The sequence below is a fragment of the Protobothrops mucrosquamatus genome, unplaced genomic scaffold (genome assembly GCF_001527695.2).
Source record: "Protobothrops mucrosquamatus isolate PMUCROS unplaced genomic scaffold, P.Mucros_1.0 scaffold_24, whole genome shotgun sequence".
Taxonomy (NCBI): Eukaryota; Metazoa; Chordata; class Lepidosauria; order Squamata; family Viperidae; genus Protobothrops; species Protobothrops mucrosquamatus.
This window is the reverse complement of record NW_015386100.1, coordinates 158,667-179,006: the sequence shown is the minus strand read 5'-3', so window position 1 is coordinate 179,006 and position 20,340 is coordinate 158,667. Positions and strand designations below refer to the sequence as shown.

At 44.0% G+C, this 20,340-nt stretch overlaps 2 protein-coding genes across 2 annotated transcripts; one reads left to right on the top strand and one right to left on the bottom strand.

Annotated features, from left to right (window-relative positions):
• Positions 1-1,278: 1,278 nt before the first annotated feature.
• Positions 1,279-13,225, top strand: TARBP2 (TARBP2 subunit of RISC loading complex). Its single transcript, XM_015832283.1, has 8 exons — positions 1,279-1,443; positions 2,684-2,789; positions 4,431-4,511; positions 5,180-5,252; positions 6,684-6,801; positions 7,704-7,831; positions 10,126-10,312; positions 12,767-13,225. Exons 1-8 carry the CDS (start codon positions 1,284-1,286, stop codon positions 12,922-12,924), a joined length of 1,011 nt encoding a protein of 336 aa, XP_015687769.1. The 5' UTR covers positions 1,279-1,283; the 3' UTR covers positions 12,925-13,225.
• Positions 13,226-14,388: 1,163 nt separating this feature from the next.
• Positions 14,389-18,300, bottom strand: NPFF (neuropeptide FF-amide peptide precursor). Its single transcript, XM_029287372.1, has 3 exons — positions 18,153-18,300; positions 15,802-15,932; positions 14,389-14,681 (listed from the first exon to the last, which is right to left on the bottom strand). Exons 1-3 carry the CDS (start codon positions 18,294-18,296, stop codon positions 14,555-14,557), a joined length of 402 nt encoding a protein of 133 aa, XP_029143205.1. The 5' UTR covers positions 18,297-18,300; the 3' UTR covers positions 14,389-14,554.
• Between the last annotated feature and the right edge of the window lie 2,040 nt (positions 18,301-20,340).

Below are 20,340 nucleotides of genomic sequence, written 5' to 3'. Positions count from 1 at the left end.
GTGGGAGCTCCCACAGAGAAGGCCCTCCCCCTTGGGGTCGCCAGCCGGCACTGTCTGGCCGACGGCACCCTGAGGAGACCCACCCTGTGGGAGCGTACTGGCCGATGGGAGGTAATCTGTGGCAGAAGGCGGTCTCGAAGGTATCCTGGTCCAGGTAAGTCCATATTGTTGCCAGGATATCTTCAACCTTACTGCCTTAGAAGCAGGAATAGGACTGATTAGAAATAGAACACTTCCTGACAGTTAGAACAATTAACCAGTGGAACAACCTGCCTCCAGAAGCGGTGAATGCTCCAACACTGGAAGTTTTTAAGAAGAGACTGGACAGCCATTTGTCTGAAATGGTGTAGGGTTCCTGCCTGAGAAGGGGGTTGGACTTGATGACCTCCAAGGTCCCTTCCAACTTTATTATTATTATTATTATTATTATTATTATTATTATTATTATTATTATTATTATTATTATTATTATTATTATTATTATTATTACTTTATTGGCCCAAAGTGATTAGACACATGGGGAATTTGTCTCTGGTGCATAAGCTCTCGGTGTACATGCAAAACTACAAAGTAATAATAATCATAATAACAAAGTAATACTCATAATAACGATACCAATAAGAAAAGGTAGTGAAACAGATGAGAAGAATAATAGTAATACAGCCATACTATATGGGTAAATATGCTTAGATAAATTTCTTGGCCTGTGATCCAGTTGGTTCCAAAACACAGGGTTATGTGTTATCATATAGATTTACATTAGAAATAAATGGTTGCTCCATGTTTAATCAAAGCACTCATAGGGGTGAAAATTTGTGGTTTCTAGTCTACTTGAATTTCTTCTATTCCCATTGGATTTTTCTGACAGATGAACATGGATGGGAGAGTTCATTTTGTGGTAAATCCTTTGTTGGAGAGGAGTTTAATCCTATTGTCATTGAGGAACTCACTATGGGAATTTAGTTTCTTCTGTCAGTGATAAAGATGGAGATGCTTTGGAATGGGGTTGAAAGAAAGATGATCATTCTTTGCTATAGAATAGTCTTCCTCAATCTGGTGCTCCCCTTGTATGTTGAGTTATACCTTTTTAACACCTCTGGTAGCATAGCCTTTACTTGTGCTAGCTGGGGAGTCAAAGTTGTTTCCCAACATATCTCGAGGGTATCAAGCTGGGAAAAGCTGCCTTAATGTTTCAGATCACAGAAGATACAGAAACATTGAAAACAAGGAAGAATAGCTCTAATACTCATCGTTGTCTCCCTGTTTTCCTCAGTATAGAGCAAATGCTGGCGTCCAATCCTGGCAAGACCCCGATCAGCCTGCTACAAGAGTATGGGACACGCATAGGCAAAACACCCGTCTATGACCTACTGAAAGCTGAAGGACAAGCACATCAGCCGAACTTCACCTTTCGTGTCACAGTTGGTGACATCAGCTGCACCGGTTAGTTGCGGTAAAGAATAAGTATACTGATGAACCAGTTTATCTTATTTTTCATTGGCCTTTGTGAGACTAGGCTGAAGCTGATATACCTAAATATGAAGTAGGTACTTAATTAAGTACCTAAAAAATCCTTAGGGGAAGTAATTAAGAAGGAACCCAGTCGTTAAAGAAAACATAGGAAAAAAAACATGTCACCTGAACCAGACCCAAAAAATTGGGCCTGAGCACATGGGCAATCCCTCCTCAAGGCCTGCCAACAACTACCAGACTTATGAATTAACAAAACAAGGACTTTGGAGAATACAAGGGGTCCTGAAGCCTGCCCACTCTTTGAATTGTCCTTGGATCCAGACTTCTGTCCCTCTGGCTAGTGCTACCACCCTAGTTGAGAAGGATGTGACTAAGTGTGGATGATGTGTGTGTGTATGGGGGCATGTGAGAAGGAGCAAAAATATATATTGTAACCATAAAATTTTGCTGATGTTTTAAATTCCCTGGGTCTCCAGTTGTGTCTAATTGTGTCATTTAGACTTGGGAATAATTCTTAAAAGACCATATGCAATAATAGGTCTCCCAGGTCCTCCCTGTAAAAATACAAATGTCCCCTGGGAGTTGCTGGTGGATTTTTGCAGTCCAGAACTGGTAGCTCTACACAATAGCCCAGTGCCTCTCCAAGGTTGTGATTCTTTGACCCCCTGAATTGTTCAGTGAATAGGCGTGACTTCCCTCTGAATAAAACTAATGATTTAATTGATATTAGAATAGGATAAAGAATAAATACATTGCGTGTAATAAAATAAACATTTAATAAAATATGCATTTTTAATGTATCTATCACAGCAGCCTTTAAACTTTATTGTACTGCAATTGCACACCATGCTAGGCAAAATAAAAAAGGAAGCCCAGAATTAGTTTTAATACTCCTACTTTTGTCTACACAAGTCTATTCGGTTTTTTTAAAGTATGACTTCCCCCAAGTTATTTGCAATCCTTCCTTGGGATGGGTGGGAGCGTCCTGAGCCCCAGTTTGGGAATCCCTCCTATAACTTGTTTAACTCCTCCCTACTAAAGCTGGGCCTACTAAAGTAGGGTTGGGCCAGGCCTATGATAAATTTCAGGGATCCCCATGTATGCCTCTTTGATTCCTACCATGGGACAGTGACAGGATATAATAAATATTTCACTCTTACAAGTTCTCATTCTGACTTTAGCTTGGTATCGGTATCTCTTTCCTTCTCAGGCCAAGGACCCAGCAAAAAGGCTGCCAAACATAAGGCAGCAGAAGTGGCACTTAGGCTCCTGAAGGGAGGAAACATGTTAGAACAGACACCGCTGGATGAAGCCAGGTGAGGGATTTGCCTGCTTGGGATGGTTCTAGAGATCTCAGATGCTCTTTAAGAATTATCTGGGCGTCCTCTTATCTCTAGTACTGTTTATATTTTGTTCATCTCAAAAACTTAATTTGTGTCCAGTTTGGATAAAGGTGAGGATTTTCTTACTGTTGGTGATGATGGGCAGCCGAATAAGCGCTTAATATACTAACATTTGCGGTATATTTGAACAAGCTACCAAAGACCAAAAGGACTGCAGAGCTTTAAAAGGCTTAAATGATCTCTCTGTTCTCCCTGCCCCCACGGATGAGCAAGCCTTTAGATTGGTTGTTCTACCACAGTATTATAATTCTACTGACAATGCTATATTTCCACCAATATTCTGCATTTACTCATTATTGAAAGGGAACTAGAAGAAGACTGGCAGAACGCATCCATGAACACCAACTGGCAGTCAAAAGACATGATGAAAATTCTTTAATTTCACAACATATAGACAGATTTAACCATAGTTTCAATTGGGAAAATGTGACAATCCTAGACCAGGCCAAATCCAAAAATGCCAGGGAATTTCTAGAAGCCTGGCACTCTGACAAATAAGCCATCAACAGACACACAGACATTAACAACATCTATATATTATGCAAAAGAGACAGTCAGGCAGCCCAAAAGACAAACAAGACTCCAGCACCTCTCTACCAATAATCAGCACAGATTAATTCCAAGATCACCCTCAGACCAGCAATCAAGCAATACCCCAATCAAGAAACTGCCAAAGAGCCATTAGTAAACAGCCCAATCAAAGAATCTCTAAGACTGCCCCCACCCACCCAGACAGGCAAGACACCAGAATATAAACTGACACCAAACAGCACTCCTTACTACAGTAGCACTGATGATGTTACCTAGTTAGGGTAATGAAACGTTTGCAGGAAAACAAGCAAGCTCAGAGAGCACCAAGGACTCCTCAAAGAGAACTAGTCCATTTTGACAAATTTGTAACGCAAGTGTTGGAATTAGGCAAGGTTGCAATATATTTGTTGCACTGTTAAAAATACTAAACATTTTTTAAAAAACATTTGTGCCAGAATCTGCACTCTGAACTTTTTACACGTATGTTTCTTCACTTTGCATCACAATACTTGGCTTTTATTGGGCCAAAGTATGAAATACCATTGATCAAACGCTACAAGTCACATTGAGCTTCTCTTGAGAGTTCATTTTTTTATGTTATATTGTGCGCTACTGAATGAATACTGAATTTATTCAGTACATGGATCTACGGGCTATTTTACACTACTAATCAGCCGAATTAACTACTGAATTAACTCAATTTCTGGGTCCACGCAATACATTGAACCCTAAACTAATAGAGTGGCTAGGTTCATACAACACATTGATCCAGACACCAGATAGGAACCTTTGCCTCAGCAGGTTGTATAAATCAGCTATTATGGGATTAGAGTAGTTCAATGGGCATACCTTAAGCAATAAAAGGAAGCTTGGGTAGAGGAAATATTCTGGAAGGACAAAAATAATAAAGTAGATTCTGCAGTCCAGGTTTGGCAATCTCTGACTTCATTTCAAAAGCTTTTCCCCACCAGGTGGATTTCTGCTACTGAGCGTGCTTTAATATTTTCACCTTGTATTTTGAAGCTCTCTTTCTCTAGAGCCCTTGGCTCCGACCATTGCTCCGGTAGCTGTGCCTGCACCCATCCTGCCAGCAGCCTCTCCAAGGTAATGGGATAAATACTGAAGTGAAAACACGAAGGGTGAGCTGCCCAACGTCTCTAAACTCTCTCTGTTTCCCTAAAGCACATTGCTACTCTACTGGAACAAGCTGGATTCTCTGAGTCTGTGTTCCTGGTGCTTGTCACTGACCTTTTGCCCCTGTTGCTCTTCACAGACTCCAATAGTCTTCCCCACCCTGTTCTTTGGATGGTTTAGATTTCAGCTTCTTGAATTCCAAGCCAGCAGGGCTTTTCTGGAGCAGAGGCCCAGCTCACTCAGTAGCCACTAGGTAGGAAGGATTGGGCAGACTCAGACATATGGAATACACTCTGTTTCATTTGCTACTCAGTACTTTGAAATTAGGTAGGCATGTCTGGTTTGCCATTGGAAAGGGCAGCAAGTGGTTCCTGTCTGGGTCACCTTTTGTAAAAGGCGCCCATTTGTCTCGAATGAATTTTCCCCTCCAATCTAGATCGATTGGTTTTTGCTTTGCTTTGCAGTCTGGTGCAAATTCCAGACAAAGTTTTCCTTCCCGAGGGCCCTTCAGGCAGCTCCCTGGAAGATCTACTTTTCTATGCCTTTAATTAGCAGTGGGCGAATGTGCATGGGGTACATGGGTTAGCAGCACTTTGGGAGAGAACTTTTTATTTTATTTTGTGTCATCTTTTACTTAGAAGTTCCCCGCTGGATATAAAATCCCCAGTATCCCCACAACAATCTGAGTGCAATCCAGTTGGGGCCTTGCAGGTAAGCGGTTTTCTTGGCTGTGATATATTGCAACCTCGGGTACTTTCTGCTGACAGCATTGATCATCTTTCCTCAATTGGAGTGCTGTCCCACTGCACTGAACACAACTCCTATAATACACATTGGGTAGACACCAAGACAGGGAAGGGAAACCTCACGTGGAGGCAGGTTCTAGGGTAGCTTCCTCTTTCAGCATCAGACTTTGTAATAGAAACCACTGATCTATATTGCTGGCATGCAAGCTGCGTGTCTGACATGGATTCTTATTTGTATCCTATTCTGCAAGCCAGGCACTTCAGGCCTTCTCTTTCGTTTCGTCTTTTGCTTAGACGAGAATTTGACATAATTTCAGTGCTCTCAAGATCCTGAGTGTTAAAAAGGAGACACTAGCCAACATTCAGGAGGTAGGAATGGGGAATCAACCATGTAGTCACCTCTATTAGATCCTCCCCAGTACTTCCCCAAGACTTTCAGATGGTGGAGCAGTTTTGGGAAGAAGGCCCAAGAACTATGTTAGGAAAACAGCCTATCAGTATGTATGGGTCTTTGGGGATCATGATTTTTATTCAGAAGCAACATGGGCTTGCTGTAGCTCAGGAATAAAACCAGTCACATAAACAATGAAATCAGTCACGTACCCATCTCAAAAGGCCAACAGTAAAGTAAATCAGTTTTCTCAGTGTTCATATTGTATGGCCATTTACTGTGGCCATAGCTTTCCAAGTTATCTTGATCCCAACCTGTAGAAATGGTAGCTCTATTTGACCATAGCAAAGATTAGTCAATGCTGGCTTGAGTCTTCTCTCAGTTATCAGCCAAACTTATGCTAACTTAATGCAACCTTCAATTGGGATTGTACTAGAGCAGTGGTGGTGAACCTATGGCACGCGTGCCAGAGGCGGCACTCAGAGTCCTCTCTGTGGGCGTGTGCTCCATTGCCCCAGCCCTGCCTCCCCCCATGACCCCCCTCCTCACCAGCAGCCCCCCCAGAGGAGAGTCGCCCCCGAGAGCAGCTTGCTTGGAGCAGCGGAGCCAAGGACATGGCAGCCGGGCAGTGGGGACAAGACTCCACCTTTGCACCCCATTGCACACAGATGATGCGATGGGGCGTGGGCATAGAGCGTGGCCGCCATGGCACTGCTGGGCTACCTGAGCGATCTGCTGCGGTGGGCCGTGAAGGTGGGTGGCCCTGCAGGCAGGCGGGGAGGGGGTGGGCAGAGCGGAGGCAGAGCAGGCAGGGTGGGGCTGGAGCAGGCAGGGGATGGGTTTGGGGCACTTGGTGTCTAAAAGGTTCACCATCACTGTATTAGAGGGTTTCTAAATACAATAAGTTGTTTCTTTACATATACCAAAATAACAATAGGGGCCAGACCTGCCACTCCCATTAAGAATCCAGAAGGAAATGTTTTTCTAATCTGCCTTTTTCCCCAGGAACTGGTAGTGCAGAAGGGCTGGCGACTCCCAGAATACACCGTCACTCAGGAATCCGGGCCGGCACACCGCAAGGAATTCACCATGACTTGTCGTGTTGAAAGGTTTATTGAAATAGGTATACTATCATAAAATACTCATTGTATAAATGGGGCATAATATCCTCCCCTCAGTGTGACTGCAGGATCCCACGTCAAACGGTAGATCACATCGTGACTGTCTGTAAGCTGAGGGCATATACCAGTCCAGTATAAATGATGCTGTGCTTCAATGATTAGATGGCCTAGACCAGGGGTAGACAACCTTGGCTCTTTTATGACTCGTGGACTTCAACTCCCAGAATTCCTGAGCCAGCCATGCTGAGGGGAAAGGGAGAGGTTTCCAAGCTGAGCCATGCTGGCTCAGGAATTCTGGGAGTTGAAGTCCACGAGTCATAAAAGAGCCACGGTTGCCTACTTGTGGCCTAGACATTGGCATCTGAATATAGATCCTTTTAACGTCCATATTTTATTGTTTTTTTTAATCTAGGTAAAATGTTAATATATATTGCAACTCCATGTATGATATGTTGTATGCTAAATAAATAAATAGCTGTCATAAGATGTTAGCAAAGAATCTAAATCCACCTGTGATTGATCTGTGTAGTTAATCTTAATTTCTTGTTGTGTAGATCTCAATCCTGACCTGTTCCTTCAGCAATCCCATTGGAATTATTAAGGCTTTTTAAAAGAGTGGGAAGCTTCCCAATAACAGGCTTAAATGAAAGGAGGATTGGTGCCCTTATAAAACCAGATGGGGGAAATCAAAGGCAAAAGCACAAAAGCAACCTTCACTCATGTACACCCAATTAAAGATAATGGGAATGTACAGTAAAAGGCCTTCCAGGGAGCTGGCTGATAAGGCCCTAAAAAAAGAAGTCTTTGTAACCTATGGCTGTACATTCAGAGTTTGGAGTGAATCTAGTTTAGGATCAATATATCAGTCCTGTTTTCAAATTGCCATTCCAACTTTTCCCTCCAGGGAGTGGTACTTCCAAGAAACTAGCCAAACGCAACGCTGCAGCAAAGATGCTGGTTCGGATCCACAATGTTCCTCTGGATCCACGAGAGGGGAGCGAGGCTGAAATGGAAGAGGACCAGTTTTCTATTGTGAGTCTTGAAGTGACAACGAGAAATAGGAAAAAAGAGACCAAAGTCGCTCTAAATGTTGCTGTGTTTTCATTTAGATTAAGAAGTGGGTTCACTGATCGTCTTGCAAAAATGCAAAACATCTGTTCCAGAGAGCAGATGTAAAATTCAGTAAACAGCAAATATTCTGCCCAAGATGCATTCCGAAGCGTGTGTCAACCCTGGCAATTGTGAGGCCAGCAAAGTTTTAGTAACTTGCCATAAGCCTCATTCTATAGCTCTGCTGTGGAAAATTTATCTCAAGGATGTAAAAGTGGGCCACACTCCCCAAAATTAGATAAGAGTAAAACTAAATTGGTTTTAAATGTTGTTAATAATTTCTCAAGAATGTAATGAATTTTCTCTTCTATGGATGCAGAAAGCTGTCTGTCTCCTCTGAACTGTAAAAAAATAAAATAAAAAACAGACAATAAAAAGTGCACGTATACCTTGGGAAAAGACAATCTGTTGAACAAATGAAATTATATAGGGCTTAGCACCCAACTTAACGCAAGGCCTTGGGGGAAAATCAAAAGAGTGAGCCACATGAATCTCTAGAGGGATGCCATTCCAGAGGGCAGGCACCACAACAGAAAGTGTGGTCCCAGCGCATTAGATTGTTTCATTGAGGGAGCCTAGGGCAGGGGTAGGCAACCTTGGCTCTTTTGTGACTTGTGGATTTCAACTCTCAGAATTCCTGAGCCAGCTGTGGAATTCTGAGAGTTGAAGTCCACGAGTCATAAAAATGAGCCAAGGTTGCCTACCTCTGCCCTAGGGCATTATCCATTCTGTTAAGTTAATCTGCTGTTTATCCCAGACAGGCAAAAACCATAAGAGATAGGTGATCCCTCAAGTTGTCTGGCTGCATAGGTTGTAACCAGAATTGTACCTAGAAGCTTACCGGCAAGCTTTGCAGCTGGCAGAGCAGCAATGTCCCATGGTATCAGGCACAAACAACCAGAACCACCCGTGGATGGTTCCAAAAGATACTTTATTATTGATCACTTATTACAAGAATCTCATCACACTGCCTGCCTCCCCTTGGGGAAACGGCAAATATTGACCTGAGGGTTTGACCTCAGATGTTTCCTCCCCCAACAGACTCCAAATTGGAATGTCTCTTTACTCCCCCTAGAAGGGCTCCTTCCCCTTCAGCTGGTGGCTCTGCCACATTTCGGCATACAGTATTGAAACGTGCCCATTACATCTTATACTGCTGCAGTCTGGACCAATAGCTGCAGCTTTTGAGTGGTCTGCAAGGGTAGCCTTCGTGTAAGGCAGGTTGCAATAGTCCGCTTGTGGGCGAGTAGGGCTCCACCATCAGGTCCCGCTGGTCCAAAAATGGGTGCAATGGGCACACAAGGTGAATATGACTTGTTCCATCAGTTTCTGTCACTAAAATACGATTTAGTGGCCAATTTGGAGATTTTCTGCGAGCCAGAAACATCCCACGCATATTTTTCGACAAGTTGGGGAAACTAGTTGACCAATATGATAGAAAGCAGCATAAACTGGTGTCCCTTGAATGTGCAGCTGAGGACTGGTGCACTCTTCTCCTCTTCTCTTCTGACTCATGGTTAAAACAAGGCTAAATATCTGCCTTCCATTTCCCAGGATGTTGTGTTTGCGCAGAAGCATTCTTATACAGGCAGAAAGGAAGAGGTAGAAGGTAATGAAGTGCTATGCTGGGCAACTTTACAGCTCAAATTTGAACACCAGTTTACTTCTTAAGGGGACGGGACAAATCTTTGTTTTTGCCTTAAGTAGCAAAATATTTAGGGTGAATTCTGCTCAGTCATCCAATCCAAGAAAGAATATATAATACTCTCTACCAGTTTGCCAACCGTTGACCTCAAAAGATCTGACGTTGACGTGAAGTCACTGGCCTGCGTTTCCCAGAATGCACTGGGGTCTGGGTTCAAAGAATTGAACCCCAAAGACAATGTTGCATTTCCCCTTGGCGCTGCAAGATCTTAGTTGTGTTGTCAGGTTTCTGTATGGGCATTTTGAAAGTTGGAACTGGGGAGTACTGTACTTTGATCACTTAAAAGACAAGCCATTCCCACTCCCGGATTCTGCAAGGTGGTAGCTGCTGATTTTTAGACCAATGGCTGGCAACACTGTTGAGGGGCGGCAGGGCACGTAGGAATTTTAGCAAGAACAAAGACAGAAAGTCACGGATAATTGTGTAAGAGCAGAAGGAAGTCTACTAACTACTTACGGTATGCTGCAATCTGTGAAAGAAACAGACTACTGGAATACTTTTTCCTACTTAGATTGCAGGAACCAAACTGGATGGGATGAAAAGTCGGGGATCTGGTTGTACCTGGGATTCTCTGCGCAACTCAGTGGGAGAGAAGATCCTTCATCTGAAAAGCCACTCGGTCTTCAATTCTGGGTTCTGCAACCTCTTGAAGGAGCTCTCTGAAGAGCAGAGTTTTGATATCAGCTACCTTGATATTGGTAAGGAATGAGGCAGAGATTAGAGGGAGGGGTCATCTACAAAGGTTGTGTGAATTCTCTCCCTCCCTCCTGTGCACTGAAGGTAGTCCTCATTTAGTGGCTGCTTCGTTCACTGACCATTTACAGTTCCACAGTGCTGATGCAAAAGTAACTTTACAACCGATCCTTGCATTTAGGGCCTTTGCAGAGCTGAAGTAAGTAAAGCAGAGCTGAAGTAAGAGCATAAGCACAGGAGCGGTTTCATTTAGCAACTGCTTCGTTTAATGATTGAGTTGCTGGTTCCTGCTGTGGTCACTAAATGAGGATGACCTGATTTATACGTTTACAAATGCAACGTTGTGTTTCCCAATGGCACACTGAGTGGCTGGGTGGCTGAAAGCAGATAAGGCCAGGCAAGCTTAGAATTATCCTTTAAAGTCAGAGAGAACTTGGGTGAGCTTGGATCTACTTGGCTCACATCACGGATTGGCTTCATGTAAGAGAAATATTAACTTGGGACACCAAACGAGACAAGGTCAGGAATTTAGTATAGTCGTTGTAATGTTGATCTGCTTTAGTTTAGGTATATATTTATTACATGGGAAAGAGGAAAATATTGAAGTGATCACCACCAAGTCAGGCAGATTTTTGTTTGTCTATTTTGACAAGCGAGTCCTGCGATCTTTCAGGAATGACCGCATTCTAACTCTGGTGCAATGAGGCATTCGCCATTACCTTACGAGCTTAAGCAATCTACTCCTGCTTGCTTTTTTTAAGGGCAATGGTTATTATATAATGTCGACTTTAGCTCTGCAAGGATCATGTATTTGTTCTTGAGCAGAATGACATTTTAAAATATCCATTCTAACTCACTCAGCAAAATTATATTTTGAGTTAGAATATTACGTTATACCATTTTTAAAAGTAGTTTCAAAACAAGAATGGAAATGTGTACTTCAGTGCCACAGAAACACAGCTGACCAACCTATTCTGTCTGTTAAGGTAGGGTTCTCCCCAAACATTTAAGATCAGAAGGGGTGACAGAAATGGAAAATAAGTATCACTTTAGTGTTTATTGTTTAGACATTTTGCTGTACTGCATATCCTGGTGTTTCATTTGAGAATAGGTTTGCCTTCCCTGACTTCTGGATGAGAATTACAACACCGAGCATCCTTCAGCATGTCCATAGTAGCTAAGCCAGTGATGGCGAACCTTTTAGAGACTGAGTGCCCAAAAACTGGTCCCGCCCCCGCTCCACCCCCTGCCCCGCCCCAGCTCCACCCCCATCCTCCACCCCGCCTACCCGCAGGGCCACTCACCGCCTCCAGGGCCCGCCGTAGATTGCCCAGGCAGCCCAGCGCTATGGCGGTCACGCCCTCTGCCCGCGCCCTGCAGCATCAACTGCACGATGGGGTGTGAGGGCAGAGTCTTGTCTACACTGCCTGGTTGCTGTGCTGCTCTGCATAGGCCACGCTCGGGCGACTCTCCTTCAGGGGGGCTGCTGAAGAGGAGGGGGTCGGGGGGAGGCGAGGCTGGGTCAACGGCACGTGTGCCCACAGAGAGGGCTCCGAGTGCCGCCTCTGGCACCCGTGCCATAGGTTTGCCACCACTGAGCTAAGCCGTCTGGAATTTGCAATTCATCAGTATCTCGAAGTCAGCTTGTTCCCCATCCCTCCATTAGGCCACCTGGTGAGTCCACAGCCGTAGCAAAAAAAAAAACACTTATTGTGTTAACAACTCCATGCTACAGTAACCCACCAGGTCCCCAGTGAAGCTCACAAAAGCAGGACCAAATGGTTGCCCTTTAGTTCGATAGGCTGAGATAATTTGCCACTGACCACACCAGATGAACCAATCAGTTCTTTTACTATCACAGCCATGTGCTAAGAAAATTTTTTGTCCTCCAGTTATCTTATTGTTTTAATTGCCAGAAGATTTATAAATATTGTTTATCCGTTGCTCTGCTTTTATTTGAAGAATGCTTTCATTTGAATTAAGAATAATCGGTACAAAATGTGTACAGGTAGTCCTTGACCTTCGACTGCGATTGAGCCCAAAATTTCTGTTGCTAAACAATTCAGTTGTTAAGTGAGTTTTGCCTCATTTTAAAACCTTTCCTGCCACCGCTGATTAAGTGAATCATTGCAGTTTTTAAGTTAGTAACGTGGTTAAGTCTATCTGACTTCCCTGTTGACTTTGCTTGTCAGAGGGTTGCAAAAGGTGATCACATGATCCCTGGGACACTGCAACCGTCATAAACATGAGCCAGTTGCCAACCGTCCAAATGTTGATCATGGAGATGGTGCAACGGTCGTTAAGTGTGAAAAATGGTCATAAGTTATTTTTCCCTGGTGCCTGTAACTTCGAACGGTCGCTGACCGAATTATTGTAAATCAAGGACTACCTGTAGTTGCAGCAGGTTGCTGTTTTCCTGGCTCGAGTAACAATGGGGTGTTGTTTTCCCCCCTTCACAGATGAAACGAGCATAAGTGGCCTTTTCCAGTGCTTGGTGGAGCTTTCTACACAGCCAGCCACCGTGTGCCACGGTTCAGCCATTTCCCGCAGTGCTGCCCGTGCCGACGCTGCCCGCAACGCTCTTCAATACCTCAGAATCATGGCTGGGGGCAAGTGAGAGGCACGCGTCTGACAATGCCGCAGATCCATTGAGGAGGCCGCTTTGTTTTCCTCTCATGAATTGGCGCGACAGGGAGGCGACTGGATGGGGCGGCAAGGAGGGAGGAGGGTCGGCAGAGGCTGGCTGAACTGGAAGACTTTGAAAAAGTTGGCTGAACTTGCAGCAGCGATGGGGTGTACGGAGCCTTGTTTTCTGAGGGGCAAGGACAACCCATCTGGAGGATATCCTGCCTCTTTGGCTCACTCGGGGTCGCCCTTGTTGTTCTCCAGGACATGAGCATCAAGTGATTTCTATCATGTTTGGGAGTCGCAATAAAAAAAAATGGATTTTTTTTTTTAAATAAAAAGTTGTCCTATTTTATCCCCAGTTCTTTAAAGGAATCAGGCATGCGCATACAAGAGAGCTGTACCTCCCTCACCACATGCCATAATCCAGAAACCTTTAGGCTGTTTGAGCTATTTGTCATCTCTGCTACTTTAGATACAGTCCTGCTCACTTGAGGGTGAAAAGCTAGCATCCCCTTGCCCACATGCTTCTTTGCTATCAGAAGGGAGGGTCTGAGGCTGTAAATCCCACGACAACTGCCCCAAAATACTTTCTCCAGGTAGAGTCCGGCAACATCTGGGAAGTCAATTTCCACCACTCAGATATGGAAAGAAATTTTGAATTGTCCCACAAAAGCCTCTTCTCTTATGTCCAGAAAATATTTTTTTTCTTTTTTAAAACGGGGTTTCAGACAATTCTGCCTTTTAGTTCATTTTTCCAGATTGTCTTCAGTCTCCTCAAAGCAATACTCAAGTTTTGTAGGCATGCAGCTGTCCCAACCCAAGGAAAGAATCTGAATAGGTAATTGGTCCCATAAACAGCAACTGTGTTTTTCTAACTCAGCCAGGGTCAATCTGATGCTTACAGGTTATGTTGAGCTACATACCCCTTATTCTAGGAGCTGTATTGTTCAGCTACTTCGGCCACGTGTGGTATAGCATAGGATAGTAGTCTTTCAGAGTAATGAATTCTATGCATTGTGCAAAATCCCATTTGGGGGAGAATCTGCATTTTGCATTGTTTTAAAAAGATTCACTCCCAGACAGGTGTTGCCAATAAAACCCACCACCACTGTGACCAACAGACAAACATTTTTAGCATTTTAGAGAGGAAGAAGAAGTCTTTGCATAAAAGCAGACTTCACTTACCATAGAAGTACTCACCTATGAAGGCACGTGTAATTTTCACCATAATTCTTTTCCCAACTGTGCCATTCATTTTCCCCCTTAGAACCGAGTACCATTCCCAAACAGAAAACTTTGAAGTACATCTCTCATCCCTGTTCAATGATCCTGAAGATCAAGACTAATGAGGGTTGTAGCTGAAGAGGTCAATTGCAGGGAGAGTTACCTGCTAATCTACATGACAAAAGGACTGCAGTATCCTCCAAGATGTACCAATGTTGTTTTTATTATTGTTGACAGCAGATAAAATACAGGCCCTTAACAGGGATGGGCCACCAGCTAAGGCTGAGTGACAAATAAAGAAGCAGAAAATTAAGGTGAGGCTCCTGTCCAGTTTGCCAGGATCCAGGAGGCAATTACTTTTGGCATTTATTTTTCCCAGGTTGCTACTTCCAGCTTCATTTTTTCTTGCCAAAGCGCTGTGGGGTAGCCAAACTCAGAAACTGAGGGGCCAGAGAATCCCAAGCCCGTGGTTTGATCCGGCCAGCGCTTCTCAAACTGCTGGTCCTGGCTTCACGGCCGAACCTATAAAAAGGATCAGAAGCAGAGAGCAACACAGAGAATGCAGTGCCTGAAGGGTCAAACTGAGCCCTCTTGGTGGAAATCAGAGTAATATTCCCTCTGATACATCATTCTGTCTCCAGCAGTAGCTGGTCAAATGACTCCAGAAAGCTCAGAAGCAAAGAATTAAGGGTATCACTTGCCTCCAGGGACTTGACTCTGAAGTGAATTAGTTTGCGGTTCAGGAAGTAATTAGTTCTTTTTAAAGGACAGAAAGGTGAAAAGATGAAAGCCATCCCTTGTTGGAGGCACATGTGAATGGGAATGCCAACAAATGGATCATTTATTCATTCAGTTCTGAGTGCGCTTCATAGTCAGTACTGCTTTGTATTGGACAGGCAGCATTCATTTGCATCAGTAAGGCAGGAGTTGTATGTACGGTAGCATAGAACTACCGTATGAGAGAAGCATAAAGAATTCTGTTCTGATTTCCCCATGTTTTTCCCTGCACAGCCTGGAGGAAGAATGAACCAAAATTCAGTTTCATTTTGCCCAATTTCTGACTTGCTATTAGTTTCAAACCAGGATGTAACATAAACACTATTCAATTGCTGAATAAACGCAACGGAAAGTCAATCAGCGGTGTATTTCAAACACAATTCCTGGTTTGTGCAGAGGTGTAAGCCAGGAATTCAGTAAAGTAAAACAATCCTGGTTAATTTTTCTCCTACAGCTGGGACTAGTACTTGACCTTAGTTCATCTGTCACACGCAAGGACATAAAAAAGAATAAAAACAGCAAAAAAACCAACAACACAGTTTGGAAAGCTCTATTTGGATAGCAATTACACATTATCTCTTGTTCTTCCTTAATCATCTCTAAACTATGAAGCTGTTGCCTCATATTTACACTATATGATGCCATGAGAGGTTAGTGAAATCTATGCGAATAGTGCACCATTTGGATGAAAAGTAGCTGGATTTTCTAACACAACCACTGAAAAAATGCTTTTCAAGTTAAATCCAGAAAACTGACCAAAATGAAACTTTGAAATTGCATTAGAAACATGAAGTCAACATATTTGCTCCTATTTCACCTGAATATATGCGGTAGTTCTGCTTAATAAACTTGTAATCAGTCATACCTCTGTGGCTGGAAGAGGAAGGAAGGGCTGCGGCCGGGTCTCTGCACAGCATGAAACAATGTACGGAGAAGGACGCCCAGCAGATGGTCGTCAGGTAAGGTCTGTCCAGTGTGCTCTTCACCCTCTTGTGGCTGTGGGGAGAAAGCCTGGAGCTCATCAAAGCATGCAATTGGACAGGAGGAGAGTTTGCCCTAAGGTTAAGAGGTACAATGGGTCAGATGAAGACCCAATACAACCACAGCTCACCCTTATTATGCAGGAACAGTATGTAGATGTTGCATTGTCTGTAGCTTCAACGTGAAGGCCTAAGTATGAGAGAAGATCTGTCCTGCACCATAACAAAATAAAGGCAGCTGCTTCCCGTTGCTTTTACTCTAATGCAGGGGTCCCCAACCCCTGGTCCGTGGACCAGTACCGGGCCGCAGCATGCCAGCAACCGGTCTGCACAAACAAGCAAAGCCCCATCTGCGAGATGCAGGCAGCACACAAAACTACACCCCTTCCGGTCCGCGGAAAAACCTCTCTCCACGGAACCGGTCCCTGGTGCCCAAAAGGTTGGGGACTTCTGCTCTAGTGGCTGGATTCACACAATATGCCTAGCCAGGTTAAAGATCAAACAGTTGCATTCACGTAACATGCTAAGCTTGGTTAGTTTTACTCCTAATTAGATTGTTTTAAGATGGGAAGTTTAGTGTGTTGGGTAAACCTAGATAATGTTGTTAGTGTATTATTCAATGTACTGTGCAAAACCCCAACATGCATTAAGTATGTTAAGCAAACCCAGCCAATATATCTTGCCTTCAGATTTTGATCAGCCTTCCACAACCTGACATCTTCCAGCTGTATATGTTTACAACTCCCATCCTCCCCAGCCAGGTTAGCAATGATAGGTTTTGAACCGGAGGGCAATCAGGCTGCTTCAGATGTAAATCTTAAAGTACATTCTAGTTTAATTTTTTTGTCCAATACCTATAACAAGAGAAAGATTACTCTAAGTTGGATCCTGGCTATATTGTCTTTTTATTGCTCAGTTTGCATGTTTCTTAAAATGCACAGTGAATCTGTAGCTCTTCTTATTTCAGCCCCCAATATGCTATGAGCCTTTATAAGACTGCCTATTAATCCTGAGTTTGCAAGGACACATTTTGGGTAAACTGATGTTTCCATATCAGAATATGACAGGCTATGTCAATCTGGAAATTCTCTTGCTGCAAATGTGCCCTTAGATAAAAACACCAGGAAGCAAAGAAGCCTTTTCATTCTAGTCAGCTGAAGGCACCCATGGATCAGCAAGACAGTTTTAAGATCCCATAAAGGGAACTTTTTCCCCATGTTTCTTTCCAACAGCAGTCATATAACAAAAAGAACAGAATTCTTCTAAAAAGACATCCTGAAGATCATATTTATCAACTACATATCTTGTGGAAAAAAAGCTATTTCCACAAATAGTATGGTACACCGGAAACAAGATACCTGTGTATGTGTGTGTGTGCGCGCACACCCACACACACACCATATATTATCGAGTGGTCACTCATTAGAACACATGTCCACAATACATAGGGAAACATGGATGCTTGTCACTAACATGAGGACGAACAGCAACATACAGGTTCTCCAGCTTGAATCTCCCTACGCTTTTTGTTGCTGGAATCATGCTTAGAAAAAACCCGAAAGTTACAGCAAACAAGGTAAACAGTCACAAAATAAAAGTGTCCTAATACACAAATAATTCCACGCATTTTGCAGACATTTACTATACTCCTTTGACAGAGCCCTATAGAATTATCCCAGATCTTTATTAGCGCTAAAATTAATTACTACTTTCTTAAGACCACCTACGGAGTCCGTGCCTGATAGCAGGCAAGAGGAAGAATATAGAAGAAACTAGAAGAAGAAATGCATACTTTGTCCTTCTTGGGGAGTTCCCAAAATATCAGAAAAATGGTTGGGACTGGGAAATAGAAAGGAGCAAAGGCCATTAGCTATAGCCCTGTCGCAGTTAGGCTTGTTTTTTCTATTCTGGTTGAGCTTTAGCTAACCTTCTCACCTCCAAACTGGCTAGCTGATGCCAGGATCCCCAGCCTTGGCTCTGTTGGTAGGAAAGATGCAAGCAATTGTCCCATTCGAATGGATGTACAGTTGGGGCAGACTGGCTATAGTTAGGGTTGCCAGGTCTGCTTCCAAAAAATAGCGGACAAGCGGGGGGGGGGGGTTAAGTAGTAAAAAAAGTAGACTGTACAGCTTTAGATTACGTACCATTTCATCATAAAGCTTTTGAATAAAAAAAANGGAGGCAAAAACCAAACGGCAGGCCGAAATAGTCCCGCGTTCCCCTCGGGGCCACTTACCATCCAGTCTAAAAACCTCTCCGGGTAGGCGTTGGGTTCTTCGGCCAAGAGCTCCCGGGAGCCCAGCGCCTCCTCGAGACTCCGGCCCGGCCTCAGGCTGCCCGAGAGCAAGGCCAGCGCTAGCAAAAGGCGGGAAGCGTCCATGGTGGAGGCCCGCTCCTCTCCTCTCTGCTCCCCACCCCGTCCTGCTTCCCTTCTCCTGGCAGTGCCTTTATATCTCCAGCCATCCCAGAGCCGGGGGACGCGGGGCGGGATTGATGGCAGGGGTGGCAACCATTGGTGAGGCAGCCCAGGCGGCGCGGGCCCTGCGGCAGCTCCCCGTGACGAGCGGAGAGGGACCGCGACGGTCCCTGACAAGAGGTAGCGCCGCTGCCGTCTGGGGCCGCTTGCGCGTTATTGCGAGGATAAATCCCGCCGAAATGGCTCTTTCGGCCCTGTTGGGACGCGTCGGCTAATTGCTTGTTTACCATGGTTTGTGGGGGGCGCCGGGGAACTCGAGGCCGGCGCTGGGGACGCTGACCCCCATCGTCTCCTGCAGCCGGCTTAACAGGCGGCTTGGATTGATGGGTCTGGAGCCCCAGATGCTGCATTCGTCAAGCCGCTTTAACAAGCCCCGCTTCCCTGCGGGCATTCACGTCGGCAAAGCGCGAGCTCTTGCCGCGTGTAATGAAACCCATTTACAACACGCGGCCCGGGGAAGGGCGGGAGGTGCGGGGACTTTGCCGGGCTGAAAGAAGAAAAGCCCAGCCACCCCAGGTGGGGTATGGAAGCGTTCCCGCCCAACGGGGAGGAAAACCTCGGGCATTTATTCTCCCCCGGTGCAGTATAAAGGCCTAATACTTTTTATTTATTTTTTTAAACTTCCTTATTTTTTACAAAAGCTAGTTGCCGTAGTTCATTAGTAGGGCTAAAGCAGAAATCAAGTCAGGGGACCATGGGAATAACTTCATCGGATGGGTTTCTTCCCACCATATAGCTGTTAGAGTACAGGGAGTCCTGGACTTGCGATGGTCCATTTAGTGACCGTTCAAAGTTACAACGGCAATGAAAACAAAAAATGACAAGGCCATTTTTCACTCAACCCTTGACAGCATTCCCATGGTCATGTGATTAAACATTCAGATGCTTGTCAAGGGACTCATAATAATAATAATAATAATAATAATAATAATAATAATAATAATAATAATAAAGTTGAAAGGGACCTTGGAGGTCATCGAGTCCAACCCCCTGCTCAGGCAGGAACCCTACACCATTTCAGACAAATGGCTGTCCAGTCTCTTCTTAAAAACTTCCAGTGTTGGAGCATTCTGGAGGCAGGTTGTTCCACTGGTTAATTGTTCTAACTGTCAGGAAGTTTCTCCTAAGTTCTAAGTTGCTTTTGGGGAGAATAGGAGGAGGAAGATACCCTGGATATGTTTGCCACCTTGAGGTATTTGTGAAAATAATAAAGGTGGAATATAAATAAAAAATAAGGGAATATAAAGGTGGAATATAAATAAAGGTGGAATATAAATATAAATATAAAGGTGGAATATAAATAAAAAGGTGGAATATAAATAAAAAAGGTGGAATATAAATAAAAAATAAGGGAATATAAAGGTGAAATATAAATAAAGGTGGAATATAAATATAAATATAAAGGTGGAATATAAATAAAAAGGTGGAATATAAATAAAAAAGGTGGAATATAAATAAAAAATAAGTTTGCTGGTGTGACGGAGGTACCAAGCTAGAAATCTGGAGATTGTGACTTCTACTACTGCATAGGCATAAAGCCAGCTGGGTGTCTTTGGGCCCGTCAGTCTCTCTCAGCCCCAAGAAGGAGGCAAGGACAAACCTCTTCCAAGACCTTGCCAAGAAAACTGCACGACTAACATAGGCAGTTGCCAGTGGTCAACACTGACTCAAAGACATATACATACAAGCTAATAGGAGGCGAGTGCAAAATATGATCATGGGACCAATTTGTTGTGTTCCAAGATGTGACATCTATAATTATATCCTTAAACTAGTTTTGCCTTAAACTAGAATTTAGAAACCGGATAGCCTCACTTGACTAGTGGATTCAGTCTGAAGAAGAGAACAAGAGCACAACACTTAAGAGGAGAAGAACCCATGTTTATTGCAAACACCATATTGGCTGCCTGCTTTAGAAGAAAGAGGGAGCCTGAACAATGGATAAGCC

What these genes read in the sequence shown, in the direction of transcription:
- NPFF (XM_029287372.1), bottom strand. Translation starts at nt 18,296, where the DNA reads ATGGACGCTTCCCGCCTTTTGCTAGCGCTGGCCTTGCTCTCGGGCAGC. An exon ending in AGAGGTTTTTAGACTGGATG is followed by an intron (nt 15,933 to 18,152) that starts GTAAGTGGCCCC and finishes TTCTCCCCACAG; the next exon opens with CCACAAGAGGGTGAAGAGCA. An exon ending in TTCCTCTTCCAGCCACAGAG is followed by an intron (nt 14,682 to 15,801) that starts GTATGACTGATT and finishes TCCTTTTTATAG; the next exon opens with GTTCGGCCGTGAAGCCAGGA.
- TARBP2 (XM_015832283.1), top strand. Translation starts at nt 1,284, where the DNA reads ATGCTGGCGTCCAATCCTGGCAAGACCCCGATCAGCCTGCTACAAGAG. An exon ending in CTGCCAGCAGCCTCTCCAAG is followed by an intron (nt 4,512 to 5,179) that starts GTAATGGGATAA and finishes TCTTTTACTTAG; the next exon opens with AAGTTCCCCGCTGGATATAA. An exon ending in ATCCAGTTGGGGCCTTGCAG is followed by an intron (nt 5,253 to 6,683) that starts GTAAGCGGTTTT and finishes CTTTTTCCCCAG; the next exon opens with GAACTGGTAGTGCAGAAGGG.